The sequence below is a fragment of the Aristolochia californica genome, unplaced genomic scaffold (genome assembly GCF_029961685.1).
Source record: "Aristolochia californica isolate CCGP_79_NKW_82.1479 unplaced genomic scaffold, dmAriCali1.0.hap1 SCAF_2, whole genome shotgun sequence".
In the NCBI taxonomy this organism is placed as follows: Eukaryota; Viridiplantae; Streptophyta; class Magnoliopsida; order Piperales; family Aristolochiaceae; genus Aristolochia; species Aristolochia californica.
Window position 1 is genome coordinate 50,338,656 of NW_027181881.1, and position 26,819 is coordinate 50,365,474.

At 40.6% G+C, this 26,819-nt stretch overlaps 4 protein-coding genes, 1 non-coding gene and 1 pseudogene across 6 annotated transcripts; 5 read left to right on the forward strand and 1 right to left on the reverse strand.

Annotated features, from left to right (window-relative positions):
- Window positions 1–121: 121 nt before the first annotated feature.
- On the reverse strand, window positions 122–205 carry TRNAL-CAA (transfer RNA leucine (anticodon CAA)). The gene has a single exon. It is a non-coding gene; the product is annotated as a tRNA-Leu (tRNA).
- A 1,662-nt stretch (window positions 206–1,867) lies between these two features.
- LOC137955301 (abscisic stress-ripening protein 2-like) lies at window positions 1,868–2,406 on the forward strand (annotated as a pseudogene).
- Window positions 2,407–4,461: 2,055 nt separating this feature from the next.
- LOC137956545 (hydroxycinnamoyltransferase-like) lies at window positions 4,462–6,106 on the forward strand. Its single transcript, XM_068804085.1, has 3 exons — window positions 4,462–4,477; window positions 4,574–4,997; window positions 5,131–6,106. The coding sequence occupies exons 2-3, from the start codon at window positions 4,587–4,589 to the stop codon at window positions 6,010–6,012; spliced, it is 1,293 nt and encodes a 430-aa protein (XP_068660186.1). The 5' UTR covers window positions 4,462–4,477; window positions 4,574–4,586; the 3' UTR covers window positions 6,013–6,106.
- Window positions 6,107–8,888: 2,782 nt separating this feature from the next.
- On the forward strand, window positions 8,889–9,302 carry LOC137955255 (egg cell-secreted protein 1.2-like). The gene has a single exon (XM_068802114.1). The coding sequence runs from the start codon at window positions 8,889–8,891 to the stop codon at window positions 9,300–9,302; it is 414 nt and encodes a 137-aa protein (XP_068658215.1).
- Window positions 9,303–9,855: 553 nt separating this feature from the next.
- LOC137955256 (fasciclin-like arabinogalactan protein 19) lies at window positions 9,856–10,824 on the forward strand. Its single transcript, XM_068802115.1, has one exon. It carries the CDS (start codon window positions 9,856–9,858, stop codon window positions 10,822–10,824), a length of 969 nt encoding a protein of 322 aa, XP_068658216.1.
- A 684-nt stretch (window positions 10,825–11,508) lies between these two features.
- Window positions 11,509–26,384, forward strand: LOC137955767 (uncharacterized). 2 transcript variants are annotated; one of them, XM_068802880.1, is made up of 9 exons: window positions 11,509–11,895; window positions 12,681–12,926; window positions 13,459–13,561; window positions 14,766–14,873; window positions 14,965–15,074; window positions 15,489–15,596; window positions 15,688–15,733; window positions 18,938–19,069; window positions 25,780–26,384. In XM_068802880.1, exons 2-9 carry the CDS (start codon window positions 12,718–12,720, stop codon window positions 25,861–25,863), a joined length of 900 nt encoding a protein of 299 aa, XP_068658981.1. In that variant the 5' UTR covers window positions 11,509–11,895; window positions 12,681–12,717; the 3' UTR covers window positions 25,864–26,384. The 2 variants fall into 2 exon arrangements, with proteins under 2 accessions (XP_068658981.1, XP_068658982.1); XM_068802881.1 differs by lacking the exon at window positions 11,509–11,895 and adding an exon at window positions 12,109–12,408.
- The last annotated feature ends 435 nt before the right edge of the window (window positions 26,385–26,819 follow it).

Below are 26,819 nucleotides of genomic sequence, written 5' to 3' on the forward strand. Positions count from 1 at the left end.
TTATTTATATTTTTTGGAAAATATTGTGATTATAAAATTAAAGTTTTTTAGTAAATATAATCTATATCTTCATGTAAAGATTGTTTTTGGGGGAAAAAAACTACTCTTAAAAAACCATTTCTGTCAGAAGTGGGATTTGAACCCACGCCCTCTCACGAGGACCAGAACTTGAGTCTGGCGCCTTAGACCACTCGGCCATCCTGACCACGACGTGTGAATTGAAAAATACAAAGTATACATAGGGATAACCATGGGCTTACCTACGCCTAACAAGCCACTCCTAGCGCACTAGGCAATCTTAGTGAAGGCCGACGTGAACCGTTTTGAAATTTTTCACGTTTGACTAAAATGACTCTTTCAGCCCCAACCATTACATAAATGTATTAAAAGTTCCTTCCTCTCGTTCATCGATCGCTTAACATAAAATGACGGGGTAGTTTAGTAAATTCAGTTATCTTACAAAGAGTTGACTACGATCATTTCTTTTTGGCAATTTTTACGAGAGAGATATCGGACAGGTGGTTTTGGCCATCGTTTTGGTAAGCAATCCGCCTGACAGATAAGGATACATGCAGACCATGATATCCATTGGTTCATTCCTTCCACATTCGTCTGGGAGCGAGGAGAAACCTTCTGCAAATAATGAAAAACGCATTAAAAGTATACCACTGTCCACTGCTTTATAAGACGAGCATCACCCCCAGAAGTATTCCAAGAGATGTTTGTTTTCAAGGAGAGAACACAGTTGTTCAATGTCTGCAACAAGAGTGGCGGCCTTTCGCATTTCCAGTTACAGTCGTTCCATTCTTTTGCTTGAGACGATGCGTCGAGGCTTATGGAGCATTGAATCCTCGGTGAAAAGGGAAATTCTGAGGCTTCTTTCGATTTGTGTTTAGGGGGAGCAGAAGCACTGCCAAGTGCCATGGCGTATTTTCACGGGCTGGAGTTTGACTCGGTGACTGCATGTCTGGAGCAACTTCCCTGGATTGTGCCCGTTTGTTGGCTGGGGAGAGGACTGTTCTCTCTCGAGAAGCTTGAAAAAGGATGGAGTCTTTACCAATTCTAAACCAAGAGGACGCTCTTCCGCCAAGTGATCTACAGTCTATTGCCATTTAATTAGTCTTACGTCTGTTGTTTAAAATGTTCTGAGAACACTGTAAACTATCAATGCTTCACTGCGATTACATCTTACAGCCTGATAATTGATGCTTCTCCGGTGTGTACTGAATAAAACCGATTTTACTTTAGGCTGCAACAAATCAGTATGGGCTAGGCAGACCTGCTCTCCTTTCCTTATTGGCTTATGCTTCACCAAATGCTACGATATGAGGATTGGATTGCCCATTTCGAAGCGAAAACAAGAACTGGGCTTGCAGCTGTGATTGAACCAAGAAAATCCCGGCTCGCAAACGGTAAATGCCTCCCTCAACAGAACCTCTACTGCGTTGGTTAGCACTAAGTACAGCGAAATCTCTTCCTTTTTTCACGCGATGCTTCCAAATATTCAAAGATTATCCTCTTACCGACCAGTCTTTGTGGCCAACAAATACATATAATAACGTACATAAGCATATAATAAATATAGATTAACCGATAAACATAGCATACCTAAACGGAAAAAGACGGTGATAGGCGGTCATGTGCAGGCTTGGATTGGGGAAGGTAATCTATCACACTAAATTAATACAAATATAAATACAAGTCCAAATCCATGAATGTGGGAATCGTCCGTCCTCTAATCCAGAGTTTGCCAATAAATACTCCCCATCTGCACACCATTCAGTCACGCACCACAAGCACTTGATCATAGCCGATTCCGGCCAACTGAAATCTCTCTTGTTCTTTCACATTTAGTCCATTTTTCCTTATGGCTGAGGAGAAGCAACACCGCCACCACCTCTTCCAACATCACAAGGAGGAAGAGAAGCCTGCCGGCGAAGTCGTGTACGGTTCTGAGACTACTTACGTAGGCGACGGATACGGTGGTGGGGTTGCAGAGAGCACGGAATACGTCGCTGCCTCCGAAACCAGAATTAAAGCATCACAAGCACAAGGAGCATCTCGGCGAGCTTGGAGCAACGGCTGCCGGTGCTTTTGCTTTGGTAAATATTAATGGAAACACACCAAAAAACAGATCTCGTGTCTGACTTTAAATACGATTAGGAATTATTAATAAGAATTTTACTGAAGCAGTAGTTAATTGCTATGTGATTGGTGTTTCAGTATGAGAAGCACAAGGCGGGGAAAGACCCGGAGCATGCACACAGGCACAAGATCGAAGAAGAGATGGCAGCAGCAGTTGCAGTGGGCGGCGGAGGGTACGCTTTCCACGAGCACCACGAGAAGAAGGAAGCGAAGGAGGTGGCGAAAAAAGGTCAGGGGAAGAAGCATCACCACCTCTTCTAAGCTCTCTATAAAACCTCCCCTTATCAATGATGAAGAAGTTCCCATTCCCTTGTGAATTTCCATCGATATGTTTATCTTTCGAGTGTGAGCTAACCAGAGAGTAGCCAGGACTGGGCGCTGTGTTTTCTGCTTTTGTGAGACGGTGACAGAATAAAGAAACGCTTGTGTTTAAGAGTTGATAGTGAACAAAAAAATCATGGCTGATTACGTAATAGCATCGAGCACCTGGCTTCCGCGATCGAAAATCGCCAAATATTACCATGTAATATAACAATGATTAACTTTGACCGGTCTAACTATATATATATATATATACAGTACACATAAACTTTGACCGGTGCCAAAAAGAGCACTCGATTGAGATGTCACTGGACACATCATCGAATAACTATGCCTTTTTTCTCTTATTTTATTTTTATTATTGATTTAAGTTATTTTATAATTAAAAATATTTAAAAAACATTAATTTCTGATTTTAAAAATCTTACCCGTTCCATTTTATTACCTTCATTTTAATATAATAAAAAAATATTAATTTTAATAAAAGAAGAGGAAAGAGGGAAGAAGGAATTTAGGGATTTAAATAATATGCTGACTTGGTGCCATGGTGGAAAGGTTTCTGTGATGTGGCAAGTTGACAGAGCCATGGAAAGATTTCTCAAATTCAGTGGAAAGATTTCTCAAATTTTCGTGGGACTCCATACTTTCCCATACGACAAGAATTAAACGGGAAATTTTACGTAGCAGATGAGCTCGCCAGCTCGGGCTTCTAAGATCAAATATCCATTTCTTTGAAAAATTTTTTAGTTCATTGCAATCCAAATCCTGACGAGAAGAACGAACTGCGGGAAGTCACTCCTGATAAGACGTAATCTTACGCTCCTTGTCACTCTCGTAAACACGTTATGGCCATTCTCTCCACACGTGCTCTCCTTACACGTGGCTTCTCCTGCACCCCCAGCGCCCCAAACTTTTCCCAATCGCGTGGCTCACACCCGCACCACGCGGCCGCCTTCTTCCCGTCTTCTTTGTCCAGCGATCAGCAGAGGCGCCACGGCTTCCTCTTTCACCCCCAAGTCATCGTCCCCAGAAACGCAACACAATATTTCCGTGGCCCATTTCTCCATGAATTTCAGGCTTCCCTCCTCGCCTACCTCCCCACCAGCTTTCTTCGCTGCTGGGCCTTTTAGAAACAAAGATTATGCCGCACTAGAAAGAAGACCTGTCTACTATTCACCGAACAGTAACTCACGAACAAATCAGGGCCCTTTCGTAACAAAGATTTGTCTTTTTTTTTTTCGTCCGTTCTTCTGTTTGGACAACTGAAATAACCCGACAAACTGAATTAAAGTAGACGGCCTATCGCTGAATGGAACTATTAAAAGCTTGCCCTGAAGTGGAAAATTTATAAATGCCAAGCTGCTACAGTTCAAATGGGATTTTTTCTTTTTCTTCGTATAGAAGACCCACGCTGTCGTCATAATTAAGGGACCTATCTACTAATTAAATAGTTGGACAGAACAATTAAGGACTGGTGGAATGAATCGAATCCTCAGTAACGGCTGGCTTTGCAAGCATTTGAAAGGCCCTGCTCATACTCCTTTTGACGGTTCGCCAAAAGGAAGAGATAAGTACTCCTTTTAATATTATTATTTCCTCGAAGCTTTAAAAATCATCAACAATCATTCAATGTGATCACACCCACACATTGGTAGCGCCACACCGATCCATGCACTGGAGTCTCGTCTCCAGAGGCATGGCACTTGTAGCTTCACCGTCGACTAAATTCCCCGAGAGTACCGTCCCGAGTTGATATTTCATGCCCAACCTAATCTACTAATAAAGAGCACAAAACAAAAATACACAGAAAATCGTCAATTCGAGTAACAGCTTGTCACCTTCTCTTCTCTTCTATATAAGAGCAAGGCAGCCCGTTGTGGCGACTTGTCCTTTCTCTTTCTGCTTACATTTTTCTTTCTTTTGTTGTGTCCTGGGATTTCTTACGGGATCGTCGTTTTCTGTTTCTTTGTCTGGCGAGGCGAAGAACTCTGCACTCTGAAGCTCGAGTAAGGTAATTTTGATCCTGAAATTATGTTTCCTGATCCCCGTTGCTCTTATCTTCACTCTAGCTGGTGTAAATCCTCTTTGATGGTGGCTGAAAATGCAGGAACTGATAGAGAATGATCATAAACGTGAGGGAGTCTTCCATGGTTCGACCTGCTGAGGAGACTCCGAAACGAAGGCTGTGGAATTCCGACCTGGACTTGCTGGTGCCCAGATACTCATTTACTGTGTATTTTTTTAGGCCTAATGCTTCCTCAAACTTTTTCGATAGTAATGTTCTCAAGGACGCCCTGGGTAAGGCGCTAGTGCCATTTTATCCTCTCGCCGGGAGATTGGGAAGGGATGAGAATGGTCGGATCGACATCAACTGCAATAGAGAAGGTGCTCTCTTTGTGGAAGCGGATACAGATTCCTATATAGATGATATGGGTGGTTTTGCACCTAGCATGGAGCTCAGAAAGTTCATACCAGCTGGCAAAGACACTTACACCGGCGACGTCTCATATTTTCCTCTCGTCATGGTTCAGGTCATATATTTCTTCTGTTTGAACTGGGAAGAACTTGTTACATTTTTAACAAGGATTAATTTCTTTAGCACTGATTTCTGAATTGAATATTTGTGCACTAGCTAAGTTTGCACTATCTTGTCTTCGTGGATAGGTCACTCGCTTTAAATGCGGTGGAGTCATCGTCGGCACTGGGCTGCACCACTTTGCTGTCGATGGTTCCTCTGCGCTGCATTTCGTCAACCACTGGGCGGATATCGCCCGCCTAGGTAGTGCCGAGCTCGCCGTCGAGCCTTACATGGATCGGACGCCCCTCCGCCCGCGGCATCCACCTACGCCGTCCTTCCCCCACGTCGAGTACCAGCCACCACCCACTCCCATCAATGAACTCCCGGAACAAACAGGTCCTCTTGCAGCGGCGCTGTTGACGCTCACACGTGAGCAGCTGATTCTCCTCAAGTCGAAAGCTTCCTCCGAGGACAGCGACACCACCTACGAGGCTCTCACCGGCCATATCTGGCGCTGCGCTTGCAAGGCTCGAGACCTGCCGGACGCCCAGGAGAGCAAAGTGTACCTCTCAGCTGACGGCAGGAACCGGCTCAAACCGCCTCTTCCACCCGGGTTCTTTGGCAATCCCATCTTCATAGCCACCCCAATCGCCACCGTCGATGACCTAGTGTCTCGGCCGCTGTCATATGCTGCAGGCCAGGTACGTAAAACGCTGGCAAGGATGGACGATGAGTACTTGAGGTCCTCGCTAGACTACCTGGCGCTGCAGCCTGACCTGGGGCGTATACAGCGAGGGGCGCCGACGTACCGGAATCCCAACTTGGGAGTCAATAGCTGGGCGAGGCTGCCGATGTACGAAGCCGATTTCGGGTGGGGGCGGCCGGCATTCGTGGGGCCGGTGGGATACGGTCACGAAGGTAAGTGCTATGTCCTGCCCAGTCCTACCGGCGACGGAAGCATGTCGTTGGCCATCACATTGCTGCCGGATCACATGGTCTGCTTCAAGAAACTTCTTTACGAAATCTAAGAAAGCATTGCGCATGATTTTGATCATTGAAAATGTTTGACATTATAAGCAAAGGTTTGAATTGTTTGCTTTCTTAACGAGCTGTATAATAAGACTGAGGGTGGCCAGATTGTTTGTCTGTTTGTCACCAAAATGTCTGATTACGCTCCGGGTTGGAATGCACTGAAACCGCAATAATTGAGCTTGCAGTGGGACAGCAGCAACCGCGAAAATGGTCTCTTCACTCTTCGTGCTTTGATAGAGAAGCGACGTAAATGCCCATAGCAAAGTAATCTGAATTACAATGAAGTATTTTAATTAAGCATGTAATAAAATTTTATGAGATTGATTATTAATTTTTATTTATTTTTATAAAAAAGTATTAATAAATTTATTTAATTTTTTAATTTTTTTTAAAAAAATTTCCTAACAAGTTTCTTAGAAATATTTATCCTAGAAAAAATATTTATAATTTTTCATGAGATATAAATTTCTATCTTGGACACTTAAGGGGCATTAATGTATGTACATATGCGAGTTAACACCACAGGAAAATAGAAAAAAAAAACAGCTTTAACATTCATATTTTGGCCAAATATTTTGACACATTCTTATGAAATTCGCTGAGTAGACGTTCGAAGGGGTCGATGCAACTCGGTTTTTGAAAAGGGTGATGCAGTTAAAGGTTAAGAGGGAACTGTCCGTCAAATCATAGCTGTCGGTCTACGGAACTCTTTATCATGTCCTTTTGTGGATTAGATTGAGTGCGGTACATATAAACAGAGAAGATGTGGATGTATTTGACGCGACGTCTTGTATTTCGAGTACGCTGACAGATATCTTGACTTATACCTGGGGAAACACACTAAGCAAAATCTGATACCGAATTTTTCATTTGGAGGACTTCTCCAAATGAATTTTTCATTGAGAGAACTTCTCCCCATGAATTTCTCACTTCTGCCGGTGAATTTTTTCTGATAGAAATCAATTTGATCTTTTACAACTTTCTTACTGAACAAGAGTTTGTCATGGATTAAAAAAGTTCTGGCGAGAGAGTATCAGTATATGATGGGCACTGCCAGCCTCGTCTTATTGGAGAATTTCTTCCACAAATTTATCCAGGAGAATTTCTAACAACAAGCTATTAAGAAGACAGCAAGTAAAATGGTCTTACAGTTAACAGGACGATGAAATCATGGAACTCCCGTGTTTAGGAGCCCGGCATGGCTCATTGGCACGTCATCATTAGTCTTGCACATCGACGAAGCGTTATCATCCGGCGCCGCCGCCATCACCTGATTTTGGACCTGAAGTAGACTTCTTGTGTCCAATCTTACCTCGGCATAGCCAACGAGACCATCTCCATACTCCGGAGGCGAAAGTAGGTCGTATTCGTAGTCATAAAAGTCCGATGAAGAAGAAGGCGGGTACTTGATCATATCAGCTACTGGCATTGTTGTTTCTTCCACGGACGTTCCATGAGGCCAGTTGAACGTCGGATCTGGACCAGGCAGGATTCTTTCTCCTGGTGACGTTTGACTTGGCTGATTGATCGTCAAGGCGGGTAACGGTGGGTTTCTTGCTTGAAACGGAGGTTCGCGTTGCTGCTGCAGCGCTTGTGCCGGTATCGGCGGCTGTCTAGCCGACGGAGAAACTCTGATCGGCATATTCACAGTCCAAGTCGCTGCCGGCGAACGTGCCGATGAATCTGTCAGAGCTTCAATGTTGCTTGAAGAGCCATACACAGGGCAAATCCCCTCTTCTTGAGATTGGAGTGGCGGTCCCTGAGGAGACACGAAACCGGACAATGGATTCTCTGTCTCCGACAAAATGCCCTCCGTCTTGGCCCGAACTTTCCACCAGACCGGACTACCCTTAAAGAAGCGATCCAAGCCGTGAACGGCGATCCCTCGACCGTAGAATATCTCCGGAACGGAAACAGATGCGCCGTCGACGGTCAAGAAGTACGGTTCCCTCCCCCGTTTGTCGCGAACCGGATGTTCGATTTTCACGTTATAGCCACGGAGAAGCGTGGGAAGGATAGAACCAGAAGGAAGCGACCGGAGGGCATCGAAGGTGAATCTCTGCGGCACGGCATGGTAACGAATAATGCTGCGGTAGTCGAAAACATCAACACAGCTTGCAAGGTCGAAGAGAGCGTCATTACTGGGAGCGAAGAGAGTGAAAGAAAAGCCACCAAGAATCAGGAGACGCAGATCCGAGTTCATGATGGCGTCAGAGAAGACATGGTAGCCGTAGTCTTTGAGAGCCAACACCAAGTCGTCGAGCTCCTCCTCTGGAATTCCGTCGGCGGCATCGAGCAGTGAGACAAAAACGAAGATGGAAAAGATCAGGTTGAAGCAGAGGAAACCGATTTTTGCCATTGATGGCCCAAGAAGCTCTGAGCAAGAAAGGTAATTTATACACAAAACGTACAGCAAATCTTGGCGGGAAAAGTAGTTATCGTTTTTAGGGTTTCGGACATATCCCAATTCCACAACACTTGAAGCATGTGTTTCCTGCAGCGAGTGACACTGTTGTAGTTGGCTAGGTTGGTGCAGTTGTGAAATTACAAGGAAGGCCACTGCCTCGATCAATCTGCATCAAACATTAGGGAGTAATTAAACGGACTGGCCGAGTTATCAACCGGAGAATGGTCTCGTCGGTGTCTCAGGAAGCCCTTCCGCTCCCGCTAGCAGCAGATACTGAAAGTAACGCCAGCGCAAATTACTGTTTCTAATGATAGCAGAAGCAACCGTTTCGGCGTCTCATTATTTCTGCGGCTCATCATCTCCTCTTCTTCCTCATGAGCGCCCTATAAATTTCGGTACTCTTCTGCTAATTTTCTTCATCGCTACCGAATATCATCTCTTTCTGCGCCCATCAAAACATCTGTCATGGCTGCTTCGAAGCTATTTCTGTTGACTACTGTGATGTTAGCCTTACTGTGCAGTGCTACGTCGAGACCACTGCCGGAGACGGCAGATCTTGCAGCTCGGCTCCAATCGGACTCCATGATGCCCTGCTGGAACTCGTTGCTGGAGCTTCGATCATGCACCGGAGAAGTCATCCTCTTCTTCCTCAACGGGGAGACTTATCTGGGACCAAGCTGCTGCCAAGCCATATATACCATCGAACATCAGTGCTGGCCGTCCATGCTCTTCTCCGTGGGTTTCACGCCTGAGGAGGCCGACATATTGAGAGGCTACTGTGACGCTTCAGAGGCCTCCACCCTAGCACCACCCCCACCACCACCTCCTGGCCCTGCTCGCTCGCCTATCCCAGCTCCGGCGCTCGTCATTCTGCCCTAGAATAAATTCTTTAGGCATCTCTCTTTTCTCTGTCTTTGGCGTCATTCTGTCTCTTATGTTTTATGATGTTGGTGTTGGCTTTCTGGTTTACCCTCGTTAAGTAGCTTTCTGGTTAACCCTCTTTTAGTAGAACACTTATCTACATATAAATTTGCAATTTTTCCTTCTGATACTTTCAATTTAGAGCATTTTTATATACATTTAACACATTTAACTCACTTTTAACTCCCTCAACTTAGTTTCCTTGTCGAATAACAAGGAACTTAGTTCAGTTGTGATTCGTAGAAATTAATCTTCTCTAACCATGCAAACAGGGAAATATTTTTCTTCCTTTCTTCTCTTCATCAATGCGAATTATAATTCTGTTCTCTAATCAAGTTCACCAAAGCCAAATGCCCGTTGCCCGTGTAAGATTCCGGCGACCTCCCTTATAAATACTGACCCGCGCACTTTCGTCCTTTCCTGTTATTTTCAACTCCCCAAGTTCCCTCCAAGTATTAAAAGCTCTCACAAATTTCTCTTCTTTGTTCTTGGTTTCTTTCTCCGTTCATCAATGGCGAAGATCTTTCTGCTAATCTTTTTCGTCTTATCCCTCTCGTATTCTCTTCCTCGCGTTGCCCAAGGAATTCCAGAGGAAGAACTCCACGCACTTATCTGGGAGCTTCGCCGTAAGGGCTATCATCTCTTCCCCCGCGCCATTATGACTTCCACCGACCTACGCCAGCAGATCCTCGCTGGGCCGGCCTTCACTCTCTTCGCCCCCACCGACGCGGCTCTCTTCGCTCTTGAGATGACCGCCGATGACGACGTTTACATCCGCACCCTCCACTGCCACTTTGCGCCCAGTTCCCTGTCTTACATCTTCCTTCGCGCGCTCCCTTCCGGTTCTTTCATCCCCTCGCTTCTTCCCGGACGGTATCTACGCGTTTCGCCTCTCGGAGGTGATGATTGGGGAGTTCTGGCTGAGAGGCCGGATTTCTTGACCATCGACGGCGTCGATGTTGTCCTTCCTGGGATCTTTTACAGTAGAAACGTCGCTGTTCACGGATTAGATGGTATCTTGAGCATCAGACCCTTGTTGGATGTTAATCAGGATGAGGACCGGAGTACTTCTCCGTCGGAGTTCGTGCCTTATTCAAGTGAAATTGATCCGGATCCGTCGCCGATATCTCAAGATTCGTTAAGATCGTCTGCGCCTGGATTTTCTTGGAGTAGGTCGGGTGTGAGGGTGTTGCAGCCGCCGTCGTCAGCTCCGAGTTTCTCGAGTCCTAACAAGTCGCCAGGCTCTTTGCCTCTCATATCAGCTGAAAACGAGACGATGGAACAAAATGCAGCTAATGATGGGTTTTACTCCGAATATTCGGGCATGGTACCGGAGGCCGAGATTTTCCCGGATGAAGACCTTCAGTACGGCGAGAAACCGCCGGGGATACGTGAGTGTGAGACTAACTGGAACACGGGTCTGAGCCACTCGGGCGCATACCGTGGCCCTCGTCCCAGCCTGCTGTTTATTTTCACGTAATATTGATCTTGCGTGAATTTCATTAACCTTTTTCCCATTACCATTCCAATATTCTTTTGTTCTGCTCAATAGGAGGTGGTTAGTTTACAGGTCCTTGTTGGATGAAATCTGCATCTTCTGCAGTTTCTAGGTTGACGCCTCCAGAATGCAGACTCCTTTCCTGATGCAGACCTTTGTGCTCGAATGCAATCTCTTGTAAATTTGACATTTACCAATCGATTAAATTTCTTGGGTCACTGTTTACATATATTTTTGGATTGATTGATTTCAAGGAAGTATAAATTTGGGAGTTCAAGGATCTGCAGGCGTTGAATTAGGGTAAATTCACTCCTATCTTATAGTGCAGGGACATATCTTTAATTATGGACCTTTTACTTAGGATGATGTCACATATTCAATGGGTCACGACCAATATTATATTTAACCTGCTATTTAGTGAATAAAAAACAAAATTTGTTTTAAAATTTTAAATGGTATTAAAAAATAAAATAAATCAAAAATTATTTTATAAAATAAATAAAAATAATAAAATTTAATAAAAGTTATAAAACAGAAAATAATATAAAATAAGTACACATAACTGTAATAGCATTTACTAGGTTATTTCTATTTGTATTTCGTATCTTGAAGCTATATATAAAATAGTTTTCCTCTATGAAAATGTCATCCCCGTTTGGGCTTCTTTGCTTGTAACATCTGGTAAGGTCAGAATTTTGGGTAGTATAAGCGAAGCATAAAGTCGAGGAATCGGCAATGAAATTAGTAGAAATAATTTATCGAAATTTGACTTAAAGCGTCTACTAATAGTTTTAAGCGGCAATGTTTATTGCTTTCAGTGTTCTTGATGCCCACAAACAGCTTGCTCAAAGATTCGTTCAGGGTTTTTTGCCCTGGCCACATTCACCTGTCTTCTCAAGGGTTTGAGAAACCCAATAACATCCTTTAAGGCCCAGTTGACATGAAATTCGGTTTATGAGAAGCGAAATCGATTTGTTTTGAGTTGTGGTACTGAGCATGTTCTTCAGCTTGTTTGGGTTTCCAGTTTGCGTTGGCACTGAGTTTTAGCCTTTGGTAAGGTTGTTTTGACCTTTTTTGACTCTTTTGCTGAAATGTCTTGAATATATGTTTTTGATTGTGTCTGAGAAAGCCAATAAGATGTTTCTTTTGGTGTACAATATTTCAATTCTCGAGTTTTTAAGGCACAAAATGATTACTTAGATTTTGTTTGTCTTGAAAGTGGACTGTACTGAAGGACGGTTTTCTTATGCCTTCCCTTTACGGAGTACCTACGACTCTGACCTGAACGCGCAGGCTGATTTCCTTTCCAAGTTGGCTATGGATGTGCCAATAACTAGTTATTCTTTTGTTTTTTTGGAAATATCTGGTCAAATGCTTCCATCCTGCTGTTTGCGCTTTTGTTTTCTCAAAGTGATATCCATCTGTTTGCATTATTGAACCGACTGCCTCTCTTTGGACCTCTTTTGATCTGTTTGAATAAATCGGACCAGTTTCAAAAAAAACTCTGCCTATCCTTCACCATGCTATGGCGGACTTGGGCAATCTAGCATCAAAGTAGACTTCACTGTAAGCACAGCTGCGAGAATGACTAACTCTTTTTTTTTTTTATCCTCTTCTTTTTCCTTGTATGTGCATGTCTCAAGAGTAAAGGTTTATCTTCAGGTTATGTGGTTAGTTTTATCTTCTAGGTTCACGAATATATCAACAAGGTTTGTGTATATAAATGATATCTGATGGTGCTTGTCTCTAAATATGGAAATAATTGACTCGAAAATATTTCCCAAATATTGCTGATGTGTAATCATCAACTGAAAGGCATCAAATTGTCTGTGACTCAGAAAATTGGGACAAAGTGACAAAGCAAGATTAACAGAAATGAGCGAGGGCGAGCTTCCAACAAAAGAGAATAATGTACTTCAGGGCCACGAGGGTGCAGTGTTAGCTGCTCGTTTCAATGCTGATGGAAATTATTGCCTGAGCTGTGGGAAAGATCGTACTCTGCGCCTTTGGAACCCTCATCGTGGTATTCACGTCAAAACCTACAAGGGTCATGGCCGTGAAGTCCGTGATGTCCATGTTACACAGTATGCTTTCCCTCTCTCCTTGTTTCAGTAGGTGGAGACTGAAATGATTTTTCTTTTCAACTAGTGTTAATGTAACCCATATTAATAGTCCTAAGTAATAGATAATTTGGGGTGAAAGATTGCTTGTAAACAATTTCTGATTCTTGAAGTTTTTTTTGCTCTGTTTAGCAAACTTAGCTCTCATTTTTCACAGTAAGCTTGCTATTGTAATCTTTGTTGGAGGCTTTGAACTGTAGTTAGTGGTCTAGGTAATGTTTTTGTCCAGCATTCAAGGGTTTTTCTCATTCAATGTTCAAATTGGTACTTTTAGGTACTGAATCAGTTATAGGGATTAGTTTACAACATCTAACAATTGTCATTATGTGGTTGTGATAGTAATTAATTTGATCTCCTGCTTGCACTGTTGGATGTTAAATATTTTAGTTCTTCCCTGAATAATTCTTGCCCTAGATATATGTTTCAGGAATTATGTAATACAAACAACTGTTAATGCCTTTAGATGTTGAGTTACTGAACTGGACAACCTTGCCAGGGACAATGCTAAGATATGCTCTTGTGGAGGAGATCGACAAGTGTTTTATTGGGATGTATCAACTGGACGTATTATAAGAAAATTTCGTGGCCATGACAGTGAGGTTAGTCCTTCAGATAGAATAATAGGATAGGAGCTACCATTTGTGTACTCAGACTTTCTTGTACTCTTTTTTCTATAATTTAGTGTTTATAAACTTTCTGTGTTTGGCTTTGCACATCAGTATACTTTTTTTTATTTTTTTATGAAAAGGCTATGAATTGAAATAAAGAGGGGGGAATGTACAACTGCTTCTCCCTGCAGGTCGGCCGGAGTGGCCTAACAGAAAACATTAAAAAACTAAGCTCTGAAACAGGAGCAAGGAAAACAATTGATAAAGCATCTAGCCTTGTCTCATCCACGTCCGTATCATCGTGACACCTTTATTAGCCTGTTTATCTGCCTCACCATTCGCCGATGTTGGAATGTGGCTCCTCCAAGTGATGTGAAGACCATGGGCGAGATCCTAAATTTCATCCCAGTGGGACAGAAGACCTCAAGGTGGTTTGCTGTTGCATAAACCCCAACTTATGAATATCTTGGAATCTCTTTCAATAATGTAGGACAAGTGGGAATGCTGTCTAATAAGTCGCAGCCTGTGGAGAAGGGCCAGAGTTTCTGCAGTTAAGGTGTCAGCGCATCTAATGGGGCCTGCAAACTTGGCAACTGTCAAACCAGAGCAATTGCGGATGATGCCCCCAAAACCAGCTGGGCCAGGATAGTCCTTCATGCTACCATCATAGTTTAATTTCAGCATTCTTGAGGGGGGAGGAACCACGCCAGTATACTTGTCACTGCTTTTCAGAAAGAAAACGAGAAAATGATATATTTATTGATCTAAAAAAAAAGATCTTTCAGAAACTAAAACTATCCAGACTACCTCAAGAAAGTGCATAATTTTTTTTTTTTTACAAAGGCATGTGGAAGTTACACACTAGGAGTTACAGAATAAAATAAGAAAAGTTACTGAATTTTGGAATCTGAGCAAACTGAAATACCTATTAGATACGTGAAAATTTTATATCAAAGGACTTCTACCTGCTTAAATTCCAGTTGCTCATTTTTTTAATGTATTTGGAAAAAAAAGAATTAAAATTTATAGTTTATGGCTGAAACGGTAGATAATTAAAAGGAGTAATAAATAAAATAAGATTAAGTGAGCTTAAATAAAAATTCTGCCAAAAAAAAGTGTCAGAAATAATGCCATCTGCTTGGGCATTGTCTATTGGGATAGATGATTCACTATTTCTATTGCTGGGGCTTTTTAGGTAAATTCTGTGAAGTTCAATGAATATGGGTCAGTTGTGGTATCAGCAGGTTATGATCGTTCAGTTCGTGCATGGGATTGCAGATCTCACAGCACTGAACCCATACAGGTCCGTACCCTTTTCCAATGCCATTTCTTAACCTGCTATCTCTCCTTTAATTTCTTGATGTTGTCTGTGATGCTGCTTGTCTACTTGGCAGATAATAGATACATTTTCAGACAGTGTGATGTCTGTTTGTTTGACAAAAACAGAAATTATTGCTGGTAGTGTTGACGGGACTGTTCGCACATTTGACATTCGTATTGGAAGGTATCTGACATTTCTATACAGGATGTACAGGACCCTCTTACCTTTTCTCCTCTCGGCAAATAAATGCTATACAATTACACATCAAACAGCACTGAGGCTTGTTAAATAACATTTTAAGCTCTATAATTTTAAATGGCATGCTTTCTATTGGTATCTTGCCAGTTTCAGAAGGACTAAATGTATGAAACGAATTCTTTCTGGCACAGGTTTTGTGACTGATGATAGTATTTCAGATGTGATAACCTATAAACTACATGCATGTCCTGTCAATTGAGCATTCTTCATCATGCAATACTTAGCAGTCTTAATTCTACTTCTTTTAAACCTTTCCAAGACTGATACTCAAAAACTTTTTTTTTTTTTTTCTGGATGAGTTTGAAACACATCTGATGAGACCTTAATTCTGTAAACCAGAGAAACTGTTGAAAACTTGGGACAACCTGTTAACTGCATTTCAATTTCAAACGATGGTAACTGTGTATTGGCAAGTTGCTTAGATTCATGTATACGTCTTCTGGACAGGTAATATCTTCTATTTCCCATCATATGTTTCCTATATTATGCTCCTCATTTATTATTCTTCTGTTTCTTCTATTTATGTTTCTTATGACAGGTCTACTGGGGAGCTTCTACAGGAATATAAAGGTCATACATGCAAGGTTAGGAATCTAATTTGTTGGGGAGGAAAAAGAAAGATAATAAAAACCCTATATCTTTAGATTTTTCTCCACACTTTTTCATTCAGTCTGTACAACGAAACTTATTCGGTAGTATGCCTTCTTCAGAATAAACTACTAGTGTGTGATACCGTCCTTTGCAGCACTAAATTTGTGGATGTAGCTGTTTATGCCATTGTAAAACATAATAAGAGCAAGAAAACTATAGACAAACCTGTATAGATAACCACTTCATTAGTTAAAAAAGAGTTGCAGAGTTGCCTGGATTAGCAATAGAACATAAGGAGAATCTTCACTTAAGAAAGTGGAAACAGAGGAAATCTTCCCTGATTAACAGATTGTCCAACTAATAATTACAAAAAGTTGTGCAGGTTGTCAATAGTCAAAATAAATTTAGCAGTTGTATATCTAATGGATGCTATATACAAATTCTTACTCAATGAGACCCCTTGACTCCCTAGAGATGGAAGATGAGAATGTAGGGACCTAGACTCTTTTTACCTTCTGAAAAATATACTTAAAGAATCCGTCACCTGTCTCCCTTCTTTCAATCTAATCATCTTGTTGCCCCAAAGTTTCGTTATGTGGAAACTTAGATGATCACTGTGGAAAATCCTATTCAACTCAAGCATTTTTCTCATTAGAAGTATGATATGTTAAGCACTATAAATTTGCTGATCGAAATTGTAAAATTTCATATACGTAGGTAGGAGAAGAGAAAGAATGTGGGGAAGAGAGTTGGAGAAAAAACTTGGGTTTGAAAGTGAAAGAGGATGTAATTAAGGTTGTCTCTTCTCATCAATTTATAACATAAAATAATGTCAAAAATACTAATATCCCTACTCCCCTCACACCCTTGGAGATAAGATTTTGTAACAAACTAGTTTCCTAGTAACACTAGTAAATAAAAATTACATCTTCTAACAACCCCCCCCCCCCCCCCCCCCCCCCCCCCCCCACCTCAAACTGGAATTTATAACTTTCAGTTTGTTACATAGTTTGTCAAAATAGAAAACAAAACATTTTCCATGCTTAGATTATCAATGAAGAAATCAACTCACATATCTTTAGGTTCCTCTTGATCGTTCACTTGATCTTGCACTTGACCACTTTACAAAATCTGCATCTTACACTCTCTCCCTTGCTTGGGTCTCTTGTCCGAACGCGACTCTGTCACCAACTCTTATCAAAACTTCACCATCACTCATGAAACTCTTTATTGTAAACTTCTTCCAAACATTCCTTTGCCTGTATTTTCATTGTACTTCTCTCCCTCAAATTAGGGATCTGCGACACTAAGACCTAACTTGCCCAAAACTGATATAAGAGAACAAACATCACTCCCAGCCATGATACTCCAAACACCAGCAACCCTTGGTCAAAGAAGAGTTTAAGAGACATCAGCCTATCCTCTTTTAAGGTAGCACCAAACACACACTTTCAGGATGCAAAACACCAACCTACCCATTTTAAGGCTAGCACTACATTCACCTACTTTCAAGGATGCAACTGACATAACACGACTCAACTCAAGTTGGATTTGAACGCATTCCTACTTTGCCAAGTAGTGGGTTTATGGGCATTGTTCCAAAGTGATAAAAAATATAACTAATAGAAGAAATACAATTTGAGGTTTCACAGCAAACCCTTGAACATAAACTCGGATGTTGCCTCTTCCGTGAGACACATCCACACATAGACCATTCGCACTACCGTGGGTGTGAACAAGGAGACAACAAAAAAGCGACCAGTGTTTACACAAAAAACTTCAAGATTGACTAGGTTGACTCAAGGAGGACAGCGAGCTTGATTAAATAGAGAAAACTTACCTCAAGTAGGACTTGTTTGCTGCTTTGACAGGGCAGAATTAGGATAACAACATCCACGCTTAGCCCAAGAAGGTAGCTGAGATGCAGGTACTCTGCATCCCAACTCAACAAACATGCATGTGTAGGAAGTCAGAATTCAGTAGCAGCATTATTTCCACAAATTGCTTTGTTGCCAAACACAAAATGTTGATATGGCCGAATATTTGTCTTCACTTTCCATAACAGGGAATACTATGGTTAAGAACATGAACAATAGCACCATCATTGTGCCACTCCATTGGTGAGGCAAGGCCTTTTGCCGCAAACATGGGTGGAGCTGTCGCTGAGCTCAACCAAGTAGCTCTGAACTCTATGCATAAAGATGAAGATTTGCTTGACATTGGTCTTGCCAGCACCGTCTGCCAAGCCAGAAGGTTGGTCTTTTTGGTGCAAGGACTGGCCAGTCTGCTGCTGTGGGAGCTCATCATTTCACCTCCTTTCATCTCTAAATTTAATTCATCCAGCAAATAGACGGCACCAGAATTCAATGTGCTGCCAATGACAACATAGATCGTTGGTAGCATTTATTGACTTGGAACCAGAAAACAGAGGACAAAACAGACAGACGAAGACAGAAAATACTTAGTGGTAACTGCTGCTAATTGGAGGACTAAAAGTAATCTACCAATGCCATCATCCTATTTGCATCAACACCAGACGGTTGTAGCATAGGCAACAATCAGCAATTACGAGCTTAGCAATAACCAGATAAACAAGGGCTGACAAGATCGAGTCTTGACACCAAACACAGTCAATTATGCATCAACATATCCTTGTGCCAAGGAACAAAAAAAAACAAACAGCAATACTAATGTAAGGAGATTCTTAAACATGAATATATGACATGCACTTAACACTGACATAAGAGAATCAGTTTTTTAAACTCTTCGATGTACCAGCTATTTTATCAACTCGAAGTCAAATACCAAACAAATAAAAAGTGCAAGAGACCAACTCATGGTTCTTCTGTGAATACTTTTATCATCAACACATGAGATAAACTCATGCAAATAGTTTGCCACACAACCACGACCCACCACTACCACCATACAGACAACATAACCCATTGGTCTTGTCATCTGGAATGTCCATGTATGAAGATCAAGTGATCTTGTCCTTTAATCAGGAGTTCAATTGAAAGGGAATGGAGATGGCTGCTTCTCTTGTCACCCTTATGGATGCATATAACAGTTTAAAGATAAGTAATAAGATATGCATTGTGTGCTGTTTATTTCCTTTCCGAATCTCTTTCCTACCCTTTTTATGACATTTTCCTTTTCATTTTTCTATCATCTTTCCTTCTGTTGTTTGTGAACAGTCTTACAAGATGGACTGTTGCCTGACTAACACTGATGCGCATGTTGCTGGTGGATCTGAGGATGGATTTATTTTCTTTTGGGACCTGGTTGATGCATCTGTGATTTCAAGATTTCAAGCACATGCCTCAGTGGTAACTCCTATTCTTGACTGATTATTTCCTTAATTCAAAACTTGTATCTTGTACTGTGAGGAATGTTAAATCACTTTTGTTAAAATACTGGTATAGGGGTATTTTGGTCATTTAGTATTCTCATATGGATCACATTAAGTTACAGCAAGCTAGACTTCATATTAGGACTCTATTTTTCAATTTTCATTGAATTACGACTTGTATTTATGAAGTTATAAGTGTGTTTATAATGAAGGGTAGAATTGTCCTTTCTTGCAATTTTCACTTTAGTGAGATCATTAAAAGAGAGGGATCGATTGCTGAACCCTCATTCAACGCAGCCTCAAGCGCTACTTCTCCCACTGTCTTGTCTCTCTCCCTTTTTTCTCCTTTAATCTGTTCTATTGCAATTTTACATGGTATCAAAATGATAAATGTAGATTTCAAGAGATTCTTCAACACTTCTTTGGTTTTCTCTATGGTTTTACAATCCCTATAGAAGGTTCTTCTAACAATCTCTCTACTGGTAGCGTAAAGATCAGACTTTTCCCTTTTTTATCTTTTTCTGCAATAGCCTTTTGGTTGATGGTCTCTGCTACTAATTAAGCAGTTATTATGTCTTATTGCCCCTAGCAATTGGATTTTCTACTCCATTCATGCATATGTCACCTTCACTGTGTCTACATCACCTATTGCTTGCCTGCATCAACCCTTTTTGTCGATGTTTTTGACTGAAATTTTGTGGTGATTGATAGTAACATTGGAAGTTGCAATTGTTCTTGGTTATTGTGATTGTGCCGTAATTTGGAAGTGTTGGGCCCACTTGACATGCGCAGGCTGGAGTGGTTCTCATTGGATTTTTGGATTAAGTATATCACCTTGGGTACATTTGTAGTGCTTTTAGCAGGACTAAATGGCTGAATCAAGTAAACATGTTGCTATAATTAAGCCTTACGAGAGTTCAAACAATAAAGACTCGTTCCATTCAAATTACTTCAGTAAAATTAAATGGTTCAAATTACGTGAGCTGGTCCAGATCTATTCTCATGCTTTTAAAAGGCAAAAAGGAAGGCCAAATATATAAGATGATCCTCCTAATCCCATAACTGAAAATTGGGAGGCCAAAGATAATCAAGTGGAGATTTGGTTGGTCAATAGCATGGGGTCAAGATCTAGTGATCAGATCTTGAGTTGTGGAACTTCAAAAGAAATGTGGACGACATTGGCTTCGATCTTGTTAGAGGAGAGCAATTTTTTTAGAATGTATGAGTTGTATGTCTACTATATTATTATGTAAAGGGGTGACAAATCAATCACTGATTATTTTATAGAGATGAGGGGTGTTTTTCAGGAAATCGGTACTTTTCATCCTTTTACTACAAATACACATGATATTCGTAAGGAGAAAAATCAAATTCAGGTGGCAATGTTTCTAGATAGTCTTGGATATAAGTATGACGCAATTCGAGAACAATTGTTATGTTAAGTTGTGGAGCCTAATTAATGCCCTACATTGTGTCGGTACGCGGATTGACCCTCTTGGGGGTGTGGGGGCGGAGCCCCTGCCCGGTCCACGATATATTAACTGTTGTTTCATTAAGGGCAGTTTGGGAATTTTACTCTTGTATTGCGGTTGCCTAATTTTCTCTTTATAATTGAGGGGCGCCACTGTTAGGGTTTTATCATCACCGAGAAGGAGTTGGAGTTGCAGCCCGAGAGAGGTTAGAGAAAACACCTGTAAGTGTGTGCGATTTCTCTTGTAAACTATTTCATCTTTATAGTGGATTACTATAGCGGCGGCAGACAGGACGTAGTCTCACCTTGAGGCGAACCTATATTAATCTTGTTGTTTGTTATCGTGCTTGCTTTTTTTTTCTACTGCAATTATTACTATTGCTCTCATTAGTTTGGAATTAGGGCGTTTAATTCCTAACATGTTGGCCAATGATGATGTGATTACTCTGGTACAAGTATTAAACGTGTAGTTCGGGCAGAAGGAGCAATGGCAGGTAAAAGTGAGAAGGATACAAGAATCACTAATGCAACTGCTTTCAACCTCCACTCGTCGTCTAGTAAGTCTAAGATCCGAGGTTGTGGGGGCAACAATAGAGGTCATGATATAGACTCTACTTGAGGCCATGGATGTAATGATAGAGAAGCAAGTGCATTCACTATGGCCGAATGAACCACTTTTATGATAAATGCTGGCAAAAGTGCAGAAAACTGGCATGGGCAGACTCCACAATGACAATCAGAGATAATGTTTCATATACTAGTCCACTAGAAGAAATGTTGCATACTCTAGAGGCTTGGTCAACTAACCTTCACACCTACCATTGAGTCGGATTCCTCTTCCTCAACAAGTGCCACATTTGGCAAGCATAGATATGCCAACACTGAATTTGTCTCATTCTCCTTCCTGGATCATTGATTCAGGGGTATCCATACATATATCAAATATGTCTTCTCTGTTTCAGCCTATCGCTCCTTAGTCCTATCATTATATTACTTTAGTTGATGGGTGTTCCTCCCCGATTCAAAGGAGAGTATTGTGCCCACTATACCTCAAATATCTTTGAATTCTGTTTTATTCGTTCCAAATTTTCTTGTCAATCTTTTGTCTATTAGTCATATCGCTAAATCTCTAAATTGTTTTGTAACTTTCTCTCCTAATTTTTGTGTTTTCTCAAGACTCACGGATGAAGAGACGATTGATTTCGGAGATGAGAAAGGAGGGCTCTACTTCTTGTTTGATGTATCAATTCCAAAGGTTGTGTATACATCTTCATTCAAAAAAAAAAAAAATTCCAAAGGTTGTGACTCTTACAACTAAAGATTCTCCTTACGTTTGGCACTTACAATTGGGAGATCCATCACCATCTAAGTTTCGTCAGTCCTTTCCATCTTTGATAGCTAATCTTACCTTTGATTGTGAATTGTGTCAACTTGAAAATATAGTCAAGCTAGTTACCTTGCTAGTTCTAGTCATAACTCTCGAGTTTTTGAATTAATCAACTCTATGGGGGCATGTTGAGTCCCTAGTCCTTTTAGTTTTCAAGTATTTTGTTTCCTTTATATATGATTTTAGCAAAGTTAGGTGTATCTTTTGCAAGAGAAGTCTGAACTCTTTAATCTATTTTGTGAAAATTTTCAATGAAATAAAAAATCAGTTTAGCGGCAATTCATATTTTTTGTATTGATTATATCCTTGAATTTTCTCAATTACAAGTTGAACTCATTTTATGCTTTATATGGTATTACTCATCAGACTTTCTATATATATTCTCCCCAGCAAAATAGGGTTGTTGAACACAAAAACAAGTATCTTTTTGAAGTTGCTCGTACTTTACTATTCTGCATGAACGTTCCCAAATCTCTTTGAGGGGATACAATGTTAACGTCATGTTTCTTAATCAATCTTATGCCATCATCTATTTTGCAAGGATAAGTTCTATGTAGGTTTTAAAACAATGGTGTAAACTTTTTTATGTTTTTCCTCGTATCATCAATTTTATGTGTTTTGTTCATTTGTTTAGTAATTCTAAAAATAAATTATCTTCTCGCTTTGTCAAATGTGTTTTTCTGGGCTATTCTTGTCATAAAAAGGATATAAGCGTTATGATCCTATTAAGCATAAGACATATTTTTTTGCTAGTGCTACGTTTTTCTAGAACACTCCCTATTTTGAGTTCTCTACTGATTCTCAATCATCATCTGATCCTTCTCTAGATGACCCAATGCCTGTTGTTATTATGAATGCACCAACAACAGGTTCCTCTCCATCACTTCAAGTGTACAATAGGCGTTCTCGTCGTCTGATGTTCCCGCTTATGAGTCCCATGCTCAAGACTAACCATCTTTCTTTTTGCCCATAGATCCAATTCCTTCTAATTTGGATTTGCCCATTAGTCTTTGGAAAGCTAAAAGGTCATATACTTCTCATCCCACCAAAATATGTGTGCCCATGATTTTTTGTTACCCTTCTACAAGTCTTTGCTTTGTCATTATCTCTGTTTCCTATACCTTATCCAGTGCAAGATGTTATGGCTTCATCTGAGTGGATGTTTTGGTGTCTAGGGGGACGTGGAGACTTTGTGATTCACCTAGGGAAGTTATTGTAGTGGGATGTCATTGGGTGTACACTGTTAAGTACAAAGCAGATGGAACCATTGACCGGTGCAAGGCTGATTGGTGGCAAAGGGATATACTCAAACCTTGGTATTGATGTATTTGAAACATTCTGTTCAGTTGTTCGACTCACCTCGATTCTTCTTTTGATTTTTGTGGTTGTTAAGAAAGGATGACCACTATTTCAACTGGACATTAAAATGCCTTCCTATATGGTGACTTATAAAAAAGAGGTTTATATGGAGTGACCTTCTAGCTATGTTGCTCAGAGGGTGACAGGAAAAATTGTTAGTTAAAGAAGGCTATTTATGGACTTTAATGAAAGTCCCATTTAAAAAATTCAACAATGTGATGAAGTTTGGTTTTTAGAGGAACCATTGTGACCATTCTATCTGGGAGTGACCTTGAAGGAATTGAATAAGTAAAAATGTATTTGGCCACACATTTTTAAACAAAGGATTTAGGACAATTGAAATATTTCTGGGTATTGAGGTGGCTTGAAGTAAACAAGGTATTGTTTTATCTCATAGAAAGTACATCATAGATATGTTGCAAGAGTATGGTTTCTTGGGTGTGTGACTTGTGGTTACTCCCATGGAATTCAATGCTAATCTTCATAATTCTCAAACTCCTATACTTACGGACAAAACAAGGTCTTGACATCTAGTGGGTATGTTGATTTATGCTACCGGTACCAAGCCTGATATATCGTTTGTAATAGAGTGGTGAGTTAATTCATGGAAAACCCAAGGAAAGGATTCTAAAGTATTTGAAGGTGCTTTTGGAAAAGGTCTTTTGCATAACCGCATGAGAAGATTTGATGTGTGGGAATATTATTCTGATGGAAACTATGTTGGGTGCAAGATGGATAGGAGGTCCAACACTGGATTCTTGGGGTAACTTAGTGAGTTGGAAGAGTAAGAAACAAACTGTAGTGGGTTAGATCTAGCATTGAAGCAGAATATATGGCCATGGCTCACATAGTTAGTGAGTTTATGTGAGTGAAATCAGTTCTTGTTGAGTTTGAATTTCACATTCCAAAGCCTATGGTTATGAAGTGTGTCAATCAGGTTGTCATATTCATAGCATGTAACGCAGTATTCCACTAGAAGACTAAACACATAGAGATCGATTGCCATTTCATTAGAGATGTTGTGATGCAAGGAAAAGTTGTTGTTCCATATGCGAAGTCTTCTGATAAACTTGGTGATGTGTTTAAAACCCCTTTGGAAATTGTGAACAATTGGTGTTTTGTGACAAATTGGATTTATTTGATATTTACTCTCTTGCTTGAGGAGTGTTAAATACTGGTTTAAGGGCATTTTTTGGTCATTTCATATTCTCATATGGATCGCATTAAGTTACAGCAAGCTAGACTTCATATTAGGACTCCATTTTTCAATTTTTGTTAAATTTTGACTTGTATATAGGAAGTTATGAGTGTGTTTGTAATGAAGGGCAGAATTGTCCTTTACTTGTAATTTACTGAGATCATTAATAGAGAGGGCTCGATTTCTGAGCACTCATTCAACACAGCCTCAAGTGCTGCTTCTCCCTCTCTCGTCTCCTTTTCTCCCATTCTTCTCCTTCAATCCATTCTATGTTGCAATTTTACAACTTTCTTAGCTTTTATTGATTGAATTTTTCTTCTTCTAACTAAATAGCTGAAGATAGTCAAAATAGTTTTGTTGATGTATTGGTAGACTGGAGGTAGCGATGAAGATGATTATTTTAGAAAATCAGTTTATTCTAATAGTCATATCGTATTCTTGTGTTATATCAATTATTTTTATTTGCTGTGGGTGAAAAAGAAGTAGAGAAAGTGGGAAATTTTGTTGCTTAATTTAGCAAGGATAGTTTGATATGACCATTTCTAAGATCCTATTTTAGTCACTGAAAAGGTAAAAGCTAAAAATAGAATATCAACCTGCTTCAATATTATACTGACAGGGTAGATGTCTATGAGTTTACCTGCAGGAGTTCTGAAGTGGGTGGAAACTTAAATTTTCTTCTGGAAAGTATCTGATCATATCTTCCATCAGAGTCCCCATTGTCTTGTAGGAGCTTATTTGCTTCTTAACAAGCCTAGGTGATTCGTAGTTTAACTTCCTTGGCACACTGATGTCTTAATTAGACAATCCATTAAGATACTCCTAATGGCTGGACATGTAGCCTGAGAAATTTATGCAGCAGCTCTAGTGCTTTGGGTTGTCATAGTAATTCATTTCTTGGTACAGAAAGATTTTTTTTTTGCAAAATGAAAAAACTGCACTGCCCCATTGGTCTTAAGAGATGCATCTGCCCTTCAACTTGATAAATCCTCATTATTGGCAATTGTTTCATTGTTCCACTCTATTAATCCATTGTTTTAATCTTTGACTGCCACATGTCATGGTTTATCTGGAAGTACATTTAGAAGCAAAAGTTGCAGATGATACTTGTTCACCAAAATATTGTGAGGTTCCCAGAGTTTCCTAGTTTTTGAGCATGGATTTACTGTTGCTTGTTTTTTTTCCTTTGGTGATTTCCGGAGGTCTACTGTTCTCTGTTCACATTAAGATGAGGATAAAGAAGAAGCAATTTTGGTTTGTTTTTGTTGGCAGGTGACAAGTGTCTGTTATCATCCAAAAGACAGTTGTATGATAACTTCTTCTGTTGATGGAACGATTCGGGTTTGGAAGACATGAAAACGGGTCTACATGTGGTTAGTCCTTCAGCACGGATGCCGTTCTTGCAGGTAGTCAAAAGTCCCAACTATGATCCTCAGGTGGCTGCATCAGTAAGCCCACTTGAGGCTGAAGAACATGTTTTAAAGTGAGACCTTATCCATATTTCAGGGAAAGAGAATATCCATTGTTGTGGCTCCCGGTTTGCTTGTCAATAATTCGTGCTGAATATTCCGTCACGGGCTCTTTAAGTCACGGACAAATGAGTCATCCAAAGAGCCCTTTCACTTTCGATAAAACCAGAAAGTGTCAACCTCCAACGGATCTTTTAAGAAAAAAAAAAATAAAAAAAAAATAAAAGGCTTTGGACTTGTTTTGTCAAGTAGTGCGCGTCAGTTGCTTACGTTCCTGACGTTCCTGCTGTGAACGACTGTGACATCTTAACAAATTTATTAAATATATGTCTCATTGCCTTCGTTTGATTATTAAATTATCCACGACCAACGCCTGCTCTATTAAATTAGTACGAGGTGGGTTTTTACAAGCTTGAGTTACAAGATAACGTCATTAGTAGTTTGATTAAAGAAAGTGGACGCGGTTTCAAAAACGGTGGGTCGGATTCCAATCTCAGTCACTAACTCTCATGCATACTGCGCCTGGATTGATTCAGTGATTAATTTCATGGAGGTTTCCCCGAGTAAAACGTTTCACCCTGCAACTTATTAAACAATTGACTGTATTGAAATTTTTACAGTGGCGGGAACCTTGAAAAAACCCTAGAGCCAAAGATGGCGAAAAAAGGCCAAACTCCGCGCGGGAGCACGCGCCCCCGGGTGACCGCCTACGTTCCAAAAACCGATGCACGCTCAGCCGCTCAAACTGGAAACAACGCAGATACTCCCACCGACCAACCCCTGCTCTATTTATTATTCACGATCACGTTTTCCCGTTTAGGAGACGCTCCACCAACTCCGTAC

Excerpts from the sequence above, each read along its gene's own strand:
- LOC137955767 (XM_068802880.1), top strand. The coding sequence starts at position 12,718 with ATGAGCGAGGGCGAGCTTCCAACAAAAGAGAATAATGTACTTCAGGGC. Across the intron at positions 14,874-14,964 it reads ACAGCACTGAACCCATACAG|ATAATAGATACATTTTCAGA; the intron begins GTCCGTACCCTT and ends TCTACTTGGCAG. Across the intron at positions 15,597-15,687 it reads TGTATACGTCTTCTGGACAG|GTCTACTGGGGAGCTTCTAC; the intron begins GTAATATCTTCT and ends TTCTTATGACAG.
- LOC137955256 (XM_068802115.1), top strand. The coding sequence starts at position 9,856 with ATGGCGAAGATCTTTCTGCTAATCTTTTTCGTCTTATCCCTCTCGTAT.
- LOC137955255 (XM_068802114.1), top strand. The coding sequence starts at position 8,889 with ATGGCTGCTTCGAAGCTATTTCTGTTGACTACTGTGATGTTAGCCTTA.
- LOC137956545 (XM_068804085.1), top strand. The coding sequence starts at position 4,587 with ATGATCATAAACGTGAGGGAGTCTTCCATGGTTCGACCTGCTGAGGAG. Across the intron at positions 4,998-5,130 it reads TTCCTCTCGTCATGGTTCAG|GTCACTCGCTTTAAATGCGG; the intron begins GTCATATATTTC and ends CTTCGTGGATAG.